The sequence below is a fragment of the Eschscholzia californica genome, unplaced genomic scaffold (assembly GCF_041429995.1).
Source record: "Eschscholzia californica isolate CP2 unplaced genomic scaffold, dmEscCali1.0.p SCAF_2, whole genome shotgun sequence".
NCBI classification, from domain to species: Eukaryota; Viridiplantae; Streptophyta; class Magnoliopsida; order Ranunculales; family Papaveraceae; genus Eschscholzia; species Eschscholzia californica.
The window spans coordinates 23,011,212-23,030,040 of record NW_028238309.1 but is presented as its reverse complement, the minus strand read 5'-3'; the positions used below and the strand labels follow the sequence as shown (position 1 = coordinate 23,030,040).

The following is an 18,829-nucleotide window of genomic DNA, read 5'->3' as shown; positions in this document are numbered from 1 at the left end:
TCTTTTTTATTCTCCAACATTTTCAAAAATAGTTACCTCCATCATCATCTTCAAAATTTCTGTTTTGCTTGAAGATGTTTTATTGAAAAAAAAAAATCAATCTTACTTTTGAGAAAAAAAAAACTCACATTTCTCTTCTTCCTCTTATTTTCTCTTAGGTTCTCTTCATTATTCATTTTTCTCTCTATTAGGAAAAATCATTTTGAAATTTCTTCTCTTCAATGAGGATTTTGAATCAACCCAAAATGGAATAAATTCATCTTGAGAGAGGGTTTTGAGTTGGTTTAGGATTTGAACTTGTATGACATATTGAGTCAGTTTTGGAGAAATTTAATGTTTTAAGGGAGGATTTTTTTTTTCCTGAAATTTAAGGGAGGAATTCTAGAAAGTGAAAAGTTAATTCTTCCTATCTTAAGAGAAGAAATTTCAAGATGATTTCTTAATAGAGTGAAAAATGAACAGAAGATAATCAAAGAAGAGAAATCTTGGTTTTTTTTCCTAAAAAATAATTTATAATAAAATATCTTCTAGAAAAATCTCAGTAGGAAATTTTAAAGATAATGATGGAGGTAATTTTTTTTTTGAAAATGTTGGAGAATGAAGAAGAAATTATTTAGAGAAAGAAATATTGGAATGATGGTGATGAAAATTGTACAAAATGATGAAGATGATGAAGAGAGAAAATAAATTGATAAGAGAGAGAAGATAAATTACTGGGTGGGAAAAACTAGGAAAAGCAAAGGGGCAAAGCTGGGATTTACATTATAAAGTCATTAATGTGGATGGAAAAGTTGACGTCAATAGAGTTTAGGGGGCCAATTGGAAAGCTGGTCATCTTTAGGGGGACATTTTGGTGAGCTGGTCATCTTTAGGGGGCTAAAATGAAATTAACCCTTTTGAATTTGATAAATTCTAGGCAGGGCCTCTTAGGGGTTAGACTTGGTGAGCGCCTTTGAGGGTTTGGACGAGTAAGTTTCCATGGAAGAGATAAGAAGTGTACCCTGCCGTTGTGGGTGGTGGATGCCCCTTTGGCCCAATGGTGCTTCACCCCTGCTTGGAAACAGTGGTTTGGACGAGTAAGTTTCCAGAGACTAGTATGTTAAGGCCGCCCCTTTGGCGAAACTTTGTTGAGTCCAAACATTGAGTTATTTGTTTTTACTCCGTGATTTCATCTCCTACCTCCAACCACCACCCACACCTCCGAACTCCTATCACCATTTCTCTCTCTCTCTCTCTCTCTCTCTCTCTCTCTCTCTCTCTCTCTCTCTCTCTCTCTCTTCCTGTGAAAGGAAGGATTTCCTTCTCTAGAACCCCTTCATATGAGGCGAAAGGACCTCGATGATAATTTCCAACAAAACACTCTTCGAGGGTTCTGTGACCGAAACAAGGTTTTGTGACCTTCAGTCGAGGCCTTCTTTCGTCTCAGACGAAGGGTGCCCCGACGAAGGAAACCTTTCCATTTTGTCAGAACAATAAAAGAGAGAGATAGAAAGAGCAGGAGAAAGAAAGAGAAAGAGCGCAAAAGATAGGAAAAAGCGAAATGGTGGTGGTGGTCAGAGGTGGTGGTAGTGAGCAGAGGGAAATGAAGAATAAAGGGCAAGAACAAACAAGTTTAATTTGAACTCAAAATAAGGTTGCTGCCTGCATCAAATCTTATTGATCGAAATGTTGATCAACTCCATGTGTATCTTTATGTACTCCCTCCGTCCCAAATTAGGAGTCCTGTATTCCTTTTTGGTCTGTCCCAAATTAAGAGTCCCATTTCTTTTTATATCATATAAAATCTCTACCTTTTCCAAGTATACCCTTGTATTGGATTTTAGAGTTATCATTAGCTAATTAGAATTTTTTTTAGTTGAATAACACCAAAATCTAACTCATTCCATAATAAAGTATCCCGCTTTCCATAATGGCTTAAAATCAACATTATTTGGGTATGAGATTAATTAAGAAAGAAAACACCAAAACATAAAATACGACCAACATTTGTTTCCATAAAACTCGAGGAATGATTAATTTGAATAATTTTGTGCTTATGGAAATTAGTCTTATATAGTGCTACTAATCTATTTTGGAAATCAAGAATTAAAATTTGACAAAACAACACTTTCGGTAAATTCAATTTTTTGTTCACAATTGAATTCTAATTTGAAAACTCAAATTTAGTTAAAATGAAAATAAAAAGCGCCAAATTTCAGAATAGTGAAAATTAACTAATTTTGAATTTTAAGATTATCACGTTTTATTGTGTTTCTAATTTAGTGTTTAATTTTATTTTCAATAGTTGGACACTTATGGTAAGTGAAGTGAGAGAAATAATACCCTACCATAATTCTTAAAATTCCAAAAAAGATATACTACTAAATTAATATGGGTAAAAATGAAAAAACAAAACTTGTGAAAAAAAATTGACTTTTCAAAGTGGGACTCTTAATTTGGGACGGAGGGAGTATACAAACCCCGTTTGGTCCATATTTCCCCTACTGCCTCTACACATTCAACTTAAGACTTAACACGAGCATTATTAATGCAGCACTTAATCTTAGAAATTCTTACGATATCATTTGGCAAGGCAGGCTGCCACTTAATGTGGTCAGCAGATGTGATCAGAGAAGTTATATTCCACTGCTGACCCAGTAGTACTTAATCTGTTGCATAGTTACCGGAAACGGTCATTTGGAGAGCGAACTCCTATCTGGTTCGATCGTACCCTTTTAGAGTGGGTACGCGAATCAGATCGCTAAATCTGGCGAACCCATTTGCAAGAAGAAAAAAAAAGATGAAAACATGATATTTAGGGTTTACAAAGTGTGAATATTGCTTTAACTTTAAGTTCTGCAGTTGTTACTGAATTTGGGGATAGTGGATTTAGGAAACATTATTTAATTTAAGAAATTGTTGTTCAGGAAAGATAAATTAGTTATTTGATTTGAGTTATTAGAGATTGAGATCTATATTTCATGGGTTAAAAGTTTAATTTAGCGAATAATTATACCCCCTAGCGAATCAGAAACGACTGATTAGCGTACCCCGTATCCGTACCCCGTTTTCGTACCGGAGCGTATCCCGTTTCCGATAACTATGATCTGTTGCATAAGTTAAAAATATTGTCCATAATCTCAGTAATACTGTATTCACCTTTTGAGAATTATGCAAAATATTAACTGGGTTAAAAGATATCATTCCTTGTTTCTCCTGTCAAAAAGAGCTGAGGTTCATAAACTTTTGAAGTTACAAGAATTCAAATTGTATCTAACCATGAATCAAACTCATCCAATACTTTAGAACCAGAATGTGAAGAAGATGGAGCAAGAGAGGGAAAATCTGAAGTAACGGGTTTTGTTTCTACAGATGAAGGTTTTGAATCCTTTTGATTAGTCGGAGTCCTTGTTTCGCCGAGTAACTCATCGAGTGTATCTTCAAGGTCAATGGTTGTGGTATTACTTGTGATAGATCTATCCATGTATGAGGTAGAACCAACCCGATCTGAAACTGGAAAAGGGAAAGTGTGTTTTCGGTTCATGGTAGAGGAATCAAGATGAGTACCATCACTAAATGAGTTTAGGAGCATGTCAAGCTCTGCTTCTGCTGCTGATGCTTCGAATTTTGAATTCTTCGGCTCTGATATTGGTACCGAATTAACTTTGAGTTGTTCCATGCAGTCTAGAATTCCACTCAAATCAGTATTTCCTAGTTGATTTGATTCATCATTTACTGAGTTTAATAGTTCATCTACTTCATCAACCCCTTGATATGGATCTTTTTGAAATGAAAGATTGCTTCTTGTTGCAGTAGAATATACAACTTTGGGCATGTGATCGGCACTTCTATCGGCTTCTGCTTCCACAGAGTCCTGACTGATTGTCTCGTCCGAACCACCTGCAGGCTGTTGACTAAAACATCAAGAAAACTACGATGAATTGCACGCTTTAGCTATATATTCTGAGACCTAGTTTCGGTTAAGACAAGATAAAGTTCATATTACTATATCAGTATATAACTGATGCACGATCTGGGGGTGACGAGGAATCGTGTAAAACCTTGATCATTAATGTCACCAACTAACAATCATGTCTAGTTGATGACTTTTTCTAACTCATTCCAAGCATTAAGTATTATTGCAAGTTATTTTGGATATTGATGCTCACTCCTCTCAATTCATCTTTGCCATTAAAAAAGGTGTGAAACCATAAACCCCTCGCAAAAAATAAGTAAACTAGAGATTTCTTGAAGATGGGCCCGTCAATGGGTCGTGTTAGACAATATAGCATCCAATGCCCGGTTGGAGCTGTAGACTGTATCAGTAAAAGAAAGAAAAAGAAATATATTGTGCAAGAGAGCTAGGTTTGTTTTTGTATGTTTTCCATCGTTTCTGCCAAATATATGTATTACACTACCGCATAATTCAGAGTGGAATTTATAAGCTATGTGCCATAGGAGATAGATATACCAGCTCAGTAGGTAGCAGATCTGGTTTGATGAATAGCCTCTGGGATACATCTAACTTTTCAAGTTGTGAAGCAAGGGCATTAAGATCCATGGAAAGAAATGGTGCCTGAACATATAATACAACAAGAGCAATACTTGAGAAATTAAGATAGTTACAACTAAGAATCGAGCCAACAAAGAATGGCTATTTGAATAAACAACATAAGATATTAGGTCCATGTGCAAATGATTCAAGGTATGGCTTTTGTTCATTGAGTCAAAATTGTCATGGAACAGATCACATATCGAATATCAGATATCATATCTAGTGACATAATAGATGATTTAGAAAAGTTGAAATTGTCTTTGCAGGAACCAAGCAGTACCAGACATGAGATAGATCTTCCGAACAAGCGTTTTTTGAAAAAAATCATTTCATTGGGGACCCTGAGATCCATTATTTTTCCTATTAAGAGAGCAGCCCTTTGACATCGAGAATTCTTTGCAGATCAAGAGATGTCAAAGCGTATTCTTACTTTCCAAACAAATCCTCTTACATCTATATGTAAAGTTGTAAACACCGGTTCATCTAGAATATGTGAGAAGCAATTCTAATTGTTGATTCAGCAATTTAGAAACGTCAAACAAACAATTACTTTATGAAGTTGAACCTTCATGGAGGACATAGAAAACAAGAGGATTCAATTAACTTGGAATGAAAGAAATGATCAAATCTTCTAGTTAGTTGTAACTTGCAAGTGTCATAACTCAATAGAGCAAAGCAACCTAATAACCATGATATGCGCTGCTCTCCAAAGCTAGAATGACTACCCAAGGCCTTTGACAGGATAACAGTAACAGGGAAAGGCAAAAAAGATGCCACAACCCTACACTTAATTGAGCTGATCCTTATTATGGATAAAAACTCTTTCACACCTATAAGTAAAGGATAACCAAATAAACAAGAAAGCCTATACCTCATAATCTGTAGCATTATTGTCATCCACAATGAAATTATCATCCCCAATCCATGACAAAATGCTCTTTCCCCTAACTGAAAGCATAGAGCTCATTGCCTTGTCATAATCTAGAAAAGAAAATGCAGAACTCAATTAGCATGTGTCCTCCAATTATTTCACTGTCGATGAATTTACTTAACACTATTCCCCAAAGTGTACTTCCAAGTTTCAAACCATGCAACTTATCTCTGTGCAACCAGATATACAACAGAAATATTAGCAATTGGTAGAAGAGAATGAGTTCGATCATACTGAAAGTCAATTCGGGAAAGGTTGTTTTAGAGGTTAATTAAATCCAGGACAACATTTTTGAAATAACTGAAGAATCTGTGTCATCGACCCCTGTTCTTGTAGCTACATTTCATTACGCAACTGTGAGTCCAGTACTCCAACTACCCATGTTCCTAATATCAAGCAATAAGCACAACGATTCTCGAATTCACTGAAGAATCACATACAAGATGAACTCGAGTTGTGTCATTTATACTTAACATACCAAGATCTAGTGAGATACTGAGATTCATTACTTCCATTTCAGATACAAAATAACCTACTAGTTGTAATGCATGAACGTCATAATAACGAACAAAGAGTAACTTGCTAAATCATCTTTGAGAGAACCAAAGAAGCTGGGACAAAATAAAGACAAGACGGAGATCTTTAATCTTCGCAGATTGAACTCATCTAATTGAATGAAGTCCTAACTTCAAGCCAAGTAGCAGAATAATAGTCTATCAATACAGTCTCTATGACAAAACCATGTTATTAAAATTCAAAATATTTTGGTCATTTGGACGGAAATGTTTAGATATCCATGTTAAACTTCATTACTGACTATTGCGGTGGAAATCACTATTCAAATTGCCAGAAATAGTTTATCTCAATCCAAAATGTAAGGAAAACAAAACCTACAACAGCAAAAATATTTCATTGAAAATCAGTGTTCGTTACGGCTGAGATATTTCAATAATAAGAAAGTTTTACCTTATGAAGTTGCTTTGAATGTTTTTATTGGTTTAACAAAATGCTATGAATCTTGTGAGCAATGAGAATAAATGACTTATGATCTTTCCTAAGTCTTACATTCTTACACGGGTATCTACGATCAACCAAAATCCCATTAATTTTCATTTCTGCGCACCAACATTATAATAGAGCTTGCTGGCATGCTTTTTACGCTCCTATTATTTGCTAACTTTATAATGAACTTTCCGTAGTGCTTCCAAATTCCATTATTTACACAACGTTTCCATCGTTCAAACAAAGTTCCATGAAAACCCAAAATATTTCACTTTCCAAATGGACCAAATGTTATACAGAATTGAAATTTAGTAACTTGAGTAGAACAAATTAATTAATAGAAGAAAAGAGATTACCAGGTAGAGAATCATGAAAGGAACTGAAGTTATCCAAAGTGGAGCTAGATTGAGCTTCAGAAATCAAGTAAGCAAAATCAGCTCCTTTACTTTTTGGCATCACAATATCAGTAGGCTGGCTAGGGTTACCGACTGAGGGGTCTTCTGATCCCGATTCAAACTCGTCTTCATACCGATCCCAATTGGATGGAAGCTTACTTGAAGATCCACGAATTTGGCGGGAATTTGGTTTCCCAGATGGCTTCTTTTGAGTTCCGTCAGTTGGACTAGTGATTACAGAAGCTTTTGCCTTTTGATTTGGATGAGGTTTTTTACTTTGATGTTGTTGAGAGTGGGCTCTCTTGGATTTAGCAAGAGATTTCGAATCCATTCTAGCAAATTTTGAAGCTTTACCAGCAAGATCAAAGCATGATAAGTTAAAAAGAGAGAGAGAGAGAGAACTTAACAATTAGTACATGAGAAGATCAGGTGAAACCCTAGACAAGTTGTGAGAGAATTTGATTGGTGTTTCCTTATGTTATTCAACTCGAAGAGTGTGTGAAGAAATGGGGAGGGAATTGAAACCCTAATGAGATTTTAGGATTTAAACAGGAAATTCGTAAGTGGATTTGATTTCATTCCAGTTTTGTTGTTGAACTCCAACTCCGAAGTCACTTTTCCAGAAAACGTTCTTAACTATTCTCGGTTATCCTGGAGCTCGGAACCGTTAATTTGGGTTCTGGTTTTACATTTCAAAATCAAGCAGTAGGGGTGGGAAATGTACTCCCCCAGTTCGGGTGCAACCGACCCGTTTTAAATTTGTCCGCTCGGACTGCCGAACAAAATGGGCTTGCACTTGACAAAATCAAGTTGTCCATTGCTCGTACAGGCCCGCCTAAAATGGTGGGCAATCCAGGCACCGCCTATTCGGGCTCGGGCACAACAAATTCTTTTTCTTTTTTAAGTGCTCATAAAGATTCTCATAAAATTTTACCTGAGAGCAAAGCACACTTTGAAATCCAATAAAGAGAGTTCGATTTCTCAACTCTTATAAGTAATTCCGATCATTTTTTCCTTTACCACTAGTGATATAGGACAAAATTGTAGAGAAGAAAACTTATCTATGTTATAATATCTTAGTCATTGTAAACTCTTTAAGATAAAAGAGATCCAAAGCTTTATAAATAACAGAAATGTAAATGTTAGTCTGGTAATGTACATAGGTTTTAGTGAGCAACCTAAATGCTAACCCTATTAGTTAAATCATTACTACTTGTATACAATCAAAAATTTCAAAGTGAGTTATATATCAACCGGTCAGGCTATGCTCGTGCTTTATCCGTCGAAATCGCGCGTTAGGCCGGTTAGAGCTTATTGTCCTTGTCCATTCAACTAAAGTTGGCAGTCCGGACGGGTAGTGCATGTCTCGAACATCAGACGCCCGTGGACACATCGGTCTCGGGCGGTTCGTGGGCGGATCCGGGCCGAGGGCCCTCTTTCCACCCCTAATCCAGCTTGAGCCGCTTATATAAAGTGGTAACACTGGGTTCACAAAGCATTTCGAAAAAAAAAAATTGCCGAAATGAAGTGGTAATTATTAAGAAAAGATTGATTAAATCTGGATCCCTAAAAGACGAATGGTCCAGATTCGAATGTCTTTACCATACCACGTCATCTTTTGTCATTCTTTCATCGCCAATTTTGAGAGAAAGAGAGTGTCGTATGGAAAAAACCCCTCTTCATCGGCCAGAGGCTAAGCCCTTCTTCCTCTTAACCGTTTTCTGTTATTCGATCGAAGAGTACGAAAAGAAAGTAAATTTTGGCCCAGACCTTCTTCTTCTTTCTCCCTATTTAATCCCTACTTTTGAGAGAGGGAGAGTCCTCGAGAAAAAATCGAAAATAAACTTTTTTGGGAAAGCTACTACCTTCATTTTTGGTCTATCAATATTCTCACTGACTGCAATGGTGAAAATCATATTCAATTATTTTTTTTAATTCAAAGTTCATAATAACTAGATATTCCGAGAACGATTTTGTTCTTAATATCATAGTCTTCTTAATAGGTTGGGATTCAAAATTCACATGTGTCGATGACACACAAATGTGGCATACTTATAATTCCCTTATAAATCTTTTTTAAAAGATCTTCTCCTAACAGAAAATTCCCTTTGTAGATTCGGATTTTTCGGGGGATCTTGATAGGAAGAGGTCGCTGACGGGCTATACGTTCACACTCTGCGGGAGTGCCATTAGTTGGAGAGCAGTGCTACAGTCGGTAGTAGCTCTGTCTACAACGGAAGATGAATACATGGCAGCAACAGAGGCGGTGAAGGAGGCAATATGGCTGAGTGGTTTAGTTGGTGATTTGGGCCTGAAGCATTAGGTGACAGAGGTCTACTGCGACAACCAGAGTGCGATTCATTTGACAAAAAATCAAATGTATCACGAGAGAACTAAACACATTGATGTCAGGCATAACTTTATCAAGGACGTGATTGAACAAGGGAAGATCTCGATGAAGAAGGTTTTTACGGCAAATAATCCAGCGGATATGTTGACCAAGGCAGTTACAACTTTCAAATTTAAGCATTGCTTAGACTTGATTGTGATTTCCAAATGTTGAGCCATAGCAGGGCTGGAGCGACGATGGCTCAGAGGCGCTGAGCTATGATGGTGGCAGATTTAAGTCAAGAGGAGCATATTCAAGTCAAGGTGGAGAATTGTTGAAAGTGTCTTGAATATGGATTGTTATCGAACCTGGTATACGACCCGCTAACCCGCTTACAAGATAATGGTAATTGCCTGTTGAGACCGAAGATCTCGGCGTCGAATTTTTGACCCGTTAGCGGAGCTGATTACTGAGACATGGCTGGTATGCAAAGCAGGGCTCTGAGGCAAAGCTAGACTCCGAGGACAGAACTGGTATGCGGAAGCAGGGCTTATGTCAGTTATTAGTGTTAGCGTATCCATGTGTAATTCGGATTTATAGAGAGAGTCGGTGAGGCGATGGGATTAGGGTTTTAGTGGCTATATAAACTAATATCAGCAGTCTCAGACTCACGAATATCTTGTTTAACTTGATTGCTTATCATAGTGGAAATCATCGCGTCGTTGTCATCATGGAGTAGGTCTCACCAACCGAACCACGTAAATCTCTGTGTTCTGTTTTTTATTGTTCTTTATTTCCAATTGTTTCTGTTTGATTACTCCTTATTGATCACATTAAACCCAATTGTCATAACAAATACATCGAGTCGTTTGAAGAGTATCGCAAAACCCATAGTATTCGACATGATAACAGACAGTTCCGAAAACTCCACAACAAAATGGTGTAGCAGAACGCATGAATCGCACTATGATGGAGATGATCAGATGTATGCTCTCAGAAGCTAAGCTGCTTAAAAGCTTCTGGGGTGAGGCAATGCGTACTGCATGTTATCTGATCAATTTATCACCTCAAGCACCATTAGATGGAGATGTAGCTGAGAGAGTGTGGGTTGGGAAAGAAGTCAGTTATGAACACCTAAGGGTGTTTGGTTGTAGGTTTTTTTTGCATATACCTAAAGATCAAAGAGCAAAGCTTGATGATTAAGCTTCGAAGCGGTGGACTCTCAAAAAGCGAAGCGGTGCATCAAAGCGTATGCCTCGATGCTTAAAATACGTAGTTTTATATATGTATAGAAAAATAACTTCAAAGAGTGTAAAAACATAACATGACATAATTTCACTACCAATTTACCATTATATAAAGTCTCAAGGGCTTCATAAAAAAAAACAAGAGTTTCATCGTCATAAACTCGTAGCTCATACCACTTAAGCAAACCAAAAAACGAAAAATAAAGTCATGTTGTCCAACATCTCAAACAAAAACAAAAGAGTTTTTCTTTTAAAAATTCAATGCAATGCATCAACTCCTAACGAGACCATCGTCCAAGGATGTTTTCATCTTCGTCATCACTAGTTCCATCACCATCTTCGTTGCTTCTAACAACTTAATCATTTTCTTCATCAGACAAAAAATCTCCCTACTCATCTTCTTCCTCATCTACCAACTCCATGGGTGCTTTTCCGTTCTTTTTTCCTATTTCAAAGAATAAAAAACATGAACTCAAAATAAAATAAAAAACTCAATAATAACAACTGAGATACTATTACTAAGTTATATAATTACCTCCATCTTTTCTTCCCTTTTTACTCGATCCTCCCTTCTTTCTAATTGGTTGGCTGGGTTCCTTTCTTTTCTCTACTACTTGTGGCATTTCTTCAGAGGATTCTCCAATCGCCTTTTGAAGATTATTGATATCCAACTCATCAAGATTTTTCTCCCAATTACTAGTAATAATACTAGTATCCTCATTTTCATGGACATGCCATTCATCATCACTATCTATCTCATCAACAACTAACACATCTTCTTCTTTTCGATTCCTCTTTCTTAATTGTTTGGCCCTTAGTCTCTTGTTGTACATGACGAAAGCTAAAGCATTTAACTTTGTTGTGCCCAATCTGTTTCTATTCTTTGTATGAATCTACAAATTCCATTGAATCCCATGCCAATTATTAATTATACGATTCTTGTGAATGTCTAATAATTTGAATTTAGCTTAACTTAAGTATTATATAGCATTTTACCTGATTAAAGGTTGACCAATTTCTTTCGCACGCTGACGAGGTACTTGTCAAACTTAATATTCTAACGACAAACTTCATCAGTATAGGTGTCTCCACGCCATAAGTTGCCCACCAACGTGCTACCAAAAGACAATTATGAAGTAGTTTAATAAACATAAGATATGGACATTACGAGGTGTTCTCCTCAGCCTAGTTGCCTCTGCCTCTGGACGACCAAATAATCCTTCTCTTGCTACATATTTGTCAAGTTCTACATGAGCCTCAATTCTATCATCTTTATTTGGAATTAGTTTGTCCATACAATTATAAAGTCCTTTTGAGACTTCTAAATGTCTCGAGAAATTAGGCTCATATCGAAATTGAGGGTTCAAGTAATATGTTGCAGCATGAAGATCTCGATGCATTTGGAAGTCCCACTTTTCATCTATAATATCCCATATTTCTTTGTACTTCGAGAGATCATTGCTAAAATTTGTTGCAATTTCTTCCTTAGCCTTGTCCATTGCTCCATATAAAAATCCCATAGACGCCTTATCTTCTAAATCAACAAGTCTGAGAACACCAACTAAAGGTTTTGTAGCTTTCAACGAATACACTAAACTTTGCCAAAAATTGTTATCTCTCAAAATTATTTTCTTTATGGCTTTCCCATCATCTTTCTTTGCCCATGAACAAGTGTTCCACTTATTGGAACTAAACATAGCCTCTAAACCCCGTTTGCTTTGTAACATACTTTGTAGAGTTAGATTTGTCGTAGCAAATCGTGTTGCGGTCGGCCGAATCAACTCTCTCTTTGTGAAATCCCTCATCAAAGCGAGCATCCAACCATGATTATATATGAAATTACTCACCTGTTTCGCTTTTCAATAAGCATTTGCAAGTTGAGGTAATTTGTAGATCTTCTCAAGCATCAAGTCAATACAATACACATGGAGTCCAATACAAACACTTCCTCTTATCCATTAGTTTCTCTCCCGCCTTTTCATAAGCAGCTGCATTGTCAGTTACGACTTGGACAACATTTTCTTCTCCCACCTCCTCAACAATCTCGTCTAAAAACTTCATTATCGTATTAGCATCTTTAACTACATTAGATGCATCAACGCTTCTCAAGAAGACAGTTCCTTCTGGAGAATTAACAAAAAAATTAAGCAATTGCCTACCCCTAATGTCTGTCCAACCATCAGACATTATGGTAACATCGGTAGCTGGCCACGTCTTCTTAATCTCGGCAACCATATTGGTCGTAGTTTTAACCTCTTCTTTGAGTATCCAAGTACTCAACTCATAACTTGACGGTCTTTGAAGCCCACGGCCAAAATCACCAACTGATTTTAGCATATTAGCAAAAGAGGGGCTATTTGATACATTGAAAGGTATTCCATTCTCATAGAAGAATCGACCAATATCCATGCACACTTGGTTACTTTTTTCCTTCATATTTGACGGTGGAATTACCCGTGGTTCACCCCCATCTTCCACGAAATCATCAACTGAAATGACATACCGATCAATCGGACCTCTAACCCCACGACTAGATGCTCCGGGTCCACTACTAGTATTAGTAGGAGTAGGATGTGAACCTTGATCAGTGGCTATAGAGTCAAAGTTCTCTTGATCGGTATGCTTTTGTCTAACCCCTTTAGCCATATGTAGTTTGATTTCTTCTTTTACCTCGGGAGGCACCTGATCACATGGTTTACTATCTTGATGGTTACCGACAAGGTGATTCTTCAATCTTGTCAGTCCTTCCGTTTCGCACAAAACTTACATTTAAAATAAGTGTAAGCTTTACCATTAACACTCGGTCCTTCAATTTGAATTCCATACTTACGACCAGGATCAATACTCTTTGAAGTCTTCGACCTACCCATTCTAACGCCCTACGTAACAAATCAAACAACAATATACAATTCAAACAACAATATACACAAATCAAACAATTAACACATATACACATACTAACAAATACAAAAATACATAACAATTACTAACAAATAAGTAAATAACACTTACTAACAGTAACAATTACTCAATTTAACAAATAAGTAAATAACAATTACTAAAACTTAGTCACTTACTAACAATAACAAACTAACAGTTACTAACACATCACAGCAAAAAAAAAACAAATACTAATTACTCAGTAGATAAGTAATAAAGTAAATAACAATTACAAACAAATAAGTAAATAAGTAATAAAGTAAATAACAATTAGTATTACTAACAAATACTAATTACTAAGTACTAACACATTACTAGAGAGAGAGAAACCGAGAGAAAGATAATGAAAACCTAGAGAGAGAGAAGGAAATGGAGAGTGAGAGAGGCAGAAGAAAACCGAGAGAGAGAGAGAGATGAAAATCTCGAGAGAGAGAAAGAGAAGAAAGACATACCTGCTGGTGTTGGCTGCTGCTCGTGACTTGGTGGAGTCGTAGAGAGAGAAAGAAGGAAAGAAAAAACCCTAACAGTTGGTATTTTCGATTTTGACCCAAATTCTAAATACACACCTCTATTTTGACCCAAATTTCAACTCCTACGCCTTGTACGCTTTGATGCGTACCCTCCCGACTCGTACGCTTCGTTTCAAGAATACGTACGAGTTGAAATTGACGAAAAAAGCGTATGATTCGAATCGGTCGGGCTACGCATCGAAGCGAAGTGCGCCTCGATGCGTCCGCTTCAATCGCTTTTTCAAACACTAGGTACACGTTGTGGGATCCAGTCGATAAGAAGATTATTAGAAGTAGAGATGTGGTCTTTCTTGAAGATCAAACTATTGATGACTTTGGGAAAGTTGAGAAACATGAGAATCATAGTAATGATCTCATTGATCTAGATTCACATATCTCTTCTAGGGTTATGCATGATAATGCAGGAGAATAACAAAATCATGAAGATGAAGTTCATGAAGATGTTCCTATAGTGATGATGTTGAGTAAGGAATGAAAGTTCAACATGAATTACCAACTGAATTGAGAAGATAGACTAGAGAGAGCACCATCTACCAACTATCCTCCACACGAGTATGTGATGGTTACAGATAGTGGAGAAGCACAGTGTTATGAAGAAGCCCTAGATGATGTACACAAGAAGGAGTTGTTGAAAGCTATGCAAGATGAGGTTGAATCCTTGCATACGAACAACACTTTTAAGTTGGTTGAAAAACCTAAGAACAAAAAATTTCTTAAAATAAGTGGGTGTTCAAAATCAAAACCGAAGAAAGAAATCCACACCCACGGTACAAGGCACACCTAGTGGTGAAAGGATTTGGGCAGAAGAAGGGTATTGATTTTGATGAGATTTTCTCCTCGGTGGTGATGATGTCCTCTATACGGTTAGTATTGGGATTGACTGCAAGTATGAACCTAGAAATTGAACAACTAGATGTCAATACCACTTTCCTTCATGATGACTTGGAGGAAGATGTGTATATGTAACAATCAACAGGGTTTGAAGTTAAAGGTAAGGAACACTTGGTTTGTAAGTTAGATAAGAGTTTATATGGGCTGAAACAAGCACCAAGACAGTGGTACGAAAAGTTTGAATCATTCATGAAGGATCAAGGGTATCACAAGACGGCTTCAGATCATTGTGTTCTCGTTCATAAATTTTCTGATGGAGATTTAATTATACTTTTGTGTTATGTCGATGATATGTTGATTGTTGGTCAGGATGCTAATAAAGTTAGCAAGTTAAAGAAGGAACTAAACAAGTATTTCGATATAAAAGACTTGGGTCCAGCAAAACAAATTCTTGACATGCATATCTCTCGTGATAGAAAAGCTGGAAAACTTTGGCTATCACAAGAAAGATATATTGAGAAGCTTCTAGAAAGGTTCAATATGGACAAGACAAAACCAGTGAGTTGTCGATTAGTCAGTCACTTCAAGTTGACTCGTGATCAGTGTCCATCAACTGGAAGTGAGAAAGAAGAAATTGAGAAAAGTCCTTATGCTTCAGCAGTAGGAAGCTTGATGTATGCAATGGTGTGTACGAGACCGGACATTGCATTTGCAGTTGGAGTAGTAAGAAGATTTCTTGCCAATCCAGGCAAAGAGCATTGGTTAGCAGTGAAGTAGATTCAGAAGTATCTTAGAGGTACGTCTAAAGCTCGTATATGTTTTTGTAATTATAAGCCAGTATTAGTCGGTTACACAGATGCAAACATGGCAGGAGACGTAGACTCCAAAAGGTCCAACATCATGCTACCTATTTACATTTTCAGGGGGAGCAGTGTCATGGAAATCTAAATTACAAATAGTGTGTAGCTTTATCTACTACAGAGGCAGAATATATTGCCATTACAGAATGTTGCAAGGAGATGTTATGGATGAAGAGACTCTTAGAATAACTTGGTATGAAACAGGATAATTATGTTATTCATTGCGACAATCAAAGTGCCATCCACCTCTGTAAGAATTCTAGTTTTCCATTCCAAGTCCAAGCATATAAATGTGAGATACCAGTGGATCCAATATCTTGAAGAAAATGTGTTGAAGATCGAGAAAATCCATACTGACGACAATGGTTCAGATATGATGACAAAACCATTACCCAAAGGCAAGCATTAGGTATGTAACAGTGTTGCAGGTTTGGGTGTGGTAGGCCCCTCTTCATAAGTTGGTAGGGGGAGTTTGTCGGGTCCCTCCTTATAATAAAAGGACTCCTAGTTGAAATAGGATTTCCCTTATTCCTTATTTGGGAAAAAATAGAAACTTCTATTTTTTTCAAGCCTAAAAAAACCTATTTATTTATTTATCATTATAAAAGGAATGAAAGGGAAGAGATTATTCACAACTTTTAGAACAAAGAGAAGTCAGAGAAAGAGAGATTTCTGAAGTGGTTCTTTCAAAAGAGATTGAAAGAGAAGAATATTGGTTTGAAGAAAAGAAGATTATTAATCTTGTAAAGCAATTTAGTTTGTGGTTATCTTCTTCAGCCTTTGGTAATATAGAATTGTTCAAATCCTAAGGAGTAAAGATTTCTATTTCTTCGTTTCTTTGTTCAGTTTATCCACCATAGTTTTGGTGAAGAGTTGTTATCCAAGAGTGTTTCTACACATCTTGAAGAATTGGTTATTCCCCTATTGCTTTTGGAAGAATTGTGTAACACATTATTTAATTATAGTGGAAGATTTCTGGACTAGGTCCCGTGGTTTTTTACCTTCTATCTTGGAGGGATTTTTTGCCACGTTAAATATCTTGGTGTCTCTTATTTTACATTCGTATCGTTTATCTTCATATTTCTGAACAAGTTAATTAGGTTATTTTTCGTAACAAGAAGGACCTTGATAGACTGACTACTGACTACTGAAGGGGGTGTTTCCTGTTAAAACTTACAATGAATGACTTGAGGGCATTCTCGTCATAAGAAAGACACATTTCTAACACGCCTTTTACTTGACGGGGTTTTTACGGAAAACTAGAAAATGGGGGTTAACGCCATACACATTATCATTTTGGGGTATTAAATAACTTTTTACTTTTTCTCTGCGAATAAAAATTTGGTAATTACATAACATTTTAGGGACTATAATGTTAAGATCAAAATAAAAGCAATATAGATTTAAAAAAACATCTATCTTCTTCTTCTCCAAACTCTACCACTAGTATTCTACTACCACTCCTACAATTATCCCCACAACCACCAGAAACAACCCTGCACAAACACTACCAAAATTTAAGATACTATTTTAGGAAATTTATTTTTATTACATTAACGGCGGAAGTTGACATTGATGAAACTCGACTAATGGAGAAGTTGGTGATAGGCCTAAAATAGGTCTATTCCCGCAAGTATACGGGGTCAAGTTATAGTATTGAAAATAAGATCGAATATCGTCCCAAGAGATAGGTAGGTAACTTCAGATATTGAATGCGGATTTAACCCAATAATCAAAATGTCAATAGCTAACTTAGACTAACACACACACACACCCCACTTCATAAATTTGATAATTGATTTGCAAAAAATAAGAAAACGAATAAAACTAACTAAACTATCTATAAGAAAGAGGTGAGAAGATATCTAAGATTATGAAATCCACCACATAATTTCACTTTATAAAACAAGCACTTAATTACTTAAATCTCTTTTGTATTTACTCAGGATCCAATATAATGAACTATTTGGATTCCGGATGATATTCTAGATAAAACAATTTATAATTACTAATTCTAATTGTCTACCTTATAGAGATTCGGATTGCTTAACTATTATTCATCATCTAAAAAGCATACTCCATCTAACAACTTAACGAAAGTATGAAATATCTAATTATGAGGCATGAGTAATGGAAAGAAAATCCAATCCATATAGATAAACAATCAATAGACATTAAAACACATCAAAGGATTTAATTAATCAAGAACAAGTATTATAAAGATCCAAAATGGGTTTCATTCACAACCTTATATTGCTAAATTAACTATACATGGAATCTAGAATAACATTCATTGACATTGTAAAATAAATGAAAATACTAAGAAATTAATAGAAAGAAATCACCAAGAATGTTCAAATTCCATATCCCCATGTATCTCCAATATATCCAAGATTTGCTCCATTTATGCTCAAGAATTTTACTCCAAGAAATCCAAGTAATAGCTATTTTATTGCCACCCAAATAAGAAAAAGAAAGAGAAGGAAGAAATTAGATCTAGAAAGAAGTTGGAAAGAAAAGATGAAGAGGGTAAGGATGATGGAAGAATATGGAAGGAAGAAGGAGAAGACTATTAATGGAAGAAAGAATAGTGGTAGAAAAGTAGTAGTAGAGAAAGATGGAAAAATCATGGAGAAAATGAATTTAGTAGTAGAGAAGAAAGAAAGAAATAGGTAAGAGGGGATTGAAAGAGGAGAAGGAGATATAGAGAAGAGGGATTAGAGAAGAAGGTGTATTGAGAGGGTTTGCAAGTCTAGGTTCTAATGGAGGAGAAAGGGATTTATTTATAGGGTTAGGGTTTTGGTTGGGTTAAAGTGGTAAAAAAGATAAAAGGAAGGGTTAAAATTGGAAAATGGGGGTTTAAAGGACAAAAGCTGGCGGCTAGGGTTTAAAGGGTGAAATCTGGATGTTATCGTGTACCCGGTTATAAGATAATTAGGGTGAGATGATTCAGCAGCCGTCGGATGGAAAAGAGCGCGGGATCTGGAGGGACGGGAGAGTGACACGCGTCCGGGAGCATAGAAGTTAAGCAACTTCGGGTGCACGGAATAAGTGTAAAACACGGGACTTACGGAAGCCGTCGGATCTGGGACACGCGGAAGGGAACGGCTAAGATTAAAACGTGAGATCGGGGCTACCGATTTTAAGTTGCTTCGGGTAACACGGGAATGGAATAAAGGACGGACGCACAGCAGCCGTAGATCTTGAAAACGCGGAACCCAACGGTCAAG

General features: G+C 36.5%; 2 protein-coding genes across 2 annotated transcripts; both read right to left on the bottom strand.

Moving 5' to 3' along the window:
* Positions 1-3,107: 3,107 nt before the first annotated feature.
* Positions 3,108-7,480, bottom strand: LOC147556978 (phosphorelay protein). The gene is made up of 4 exons (XM_086657977.1): positions 6,824-7,480; positions 5,406-5,515; positions 4,451-4,555; positions 3,108-3,886 (listed from the first exon to the last, which is right to left on the bottom strand). Exons 1-4 carry the CDS (start codon positions 7,191-7,193, stop codon positions 3,242-3,244), a joined length of 1,230 nt encoding a protein of 409 aa, XP_086514103.1. The 5' UTR covers positions 7,194-7,480; the 3' UTR covers positions 3,108-3,241.
* A 4,073-nt stretch (positions 7,481-11,553) lies between these two features.
* LOC147556977 (uncharacterized) lies at positions 11,554-12,165 on the bottom strand. The gene has a single exon (XM_086658732.1). The coding sequence runs from the start codon at positions 12,163-12,165 to the stop codon at positions 11,554-11,556; it is 612 nt and encodes a 203-aa protein (XP_086514858.1).
* Between the last annotated feature and the right edge of the window lie 6,664 nt (positions 12,166-18,829).

Excerpts from the sequence above, each read along its gene's own strand:
- LOC147556977 (XM_086658732.1), bottom strand. The coding sequence starts at position 12,165 with ATGTTACAAAGCAAACGGGGTTTAGAGGCTATGTTTAGTTCCAATAAG.
- LOC147556978 (XM_086657977.1), bottom strand. The coding sequence starts at position 7,193 with ATGGATTCGAAATCTCTTGCTAAATCCAAGAGAGCCCACTCTCAACAA. Across the intron at positions 5,516-6,823 it reads CTTTCATGATTCTCTACCTG|ATTATGACAAGGCAATGAGC; the intron begins GTAATCTCTTTT and ends TTTCTTTTCTAG. Across the intron at positions 3,887-4,450 it reads ATCTGCTACCTACTGAGCTG|CCTGCAGGTGGTTCGGACGA; the intron begins GTATATCTATCT and ends TTTAGTCAACAG.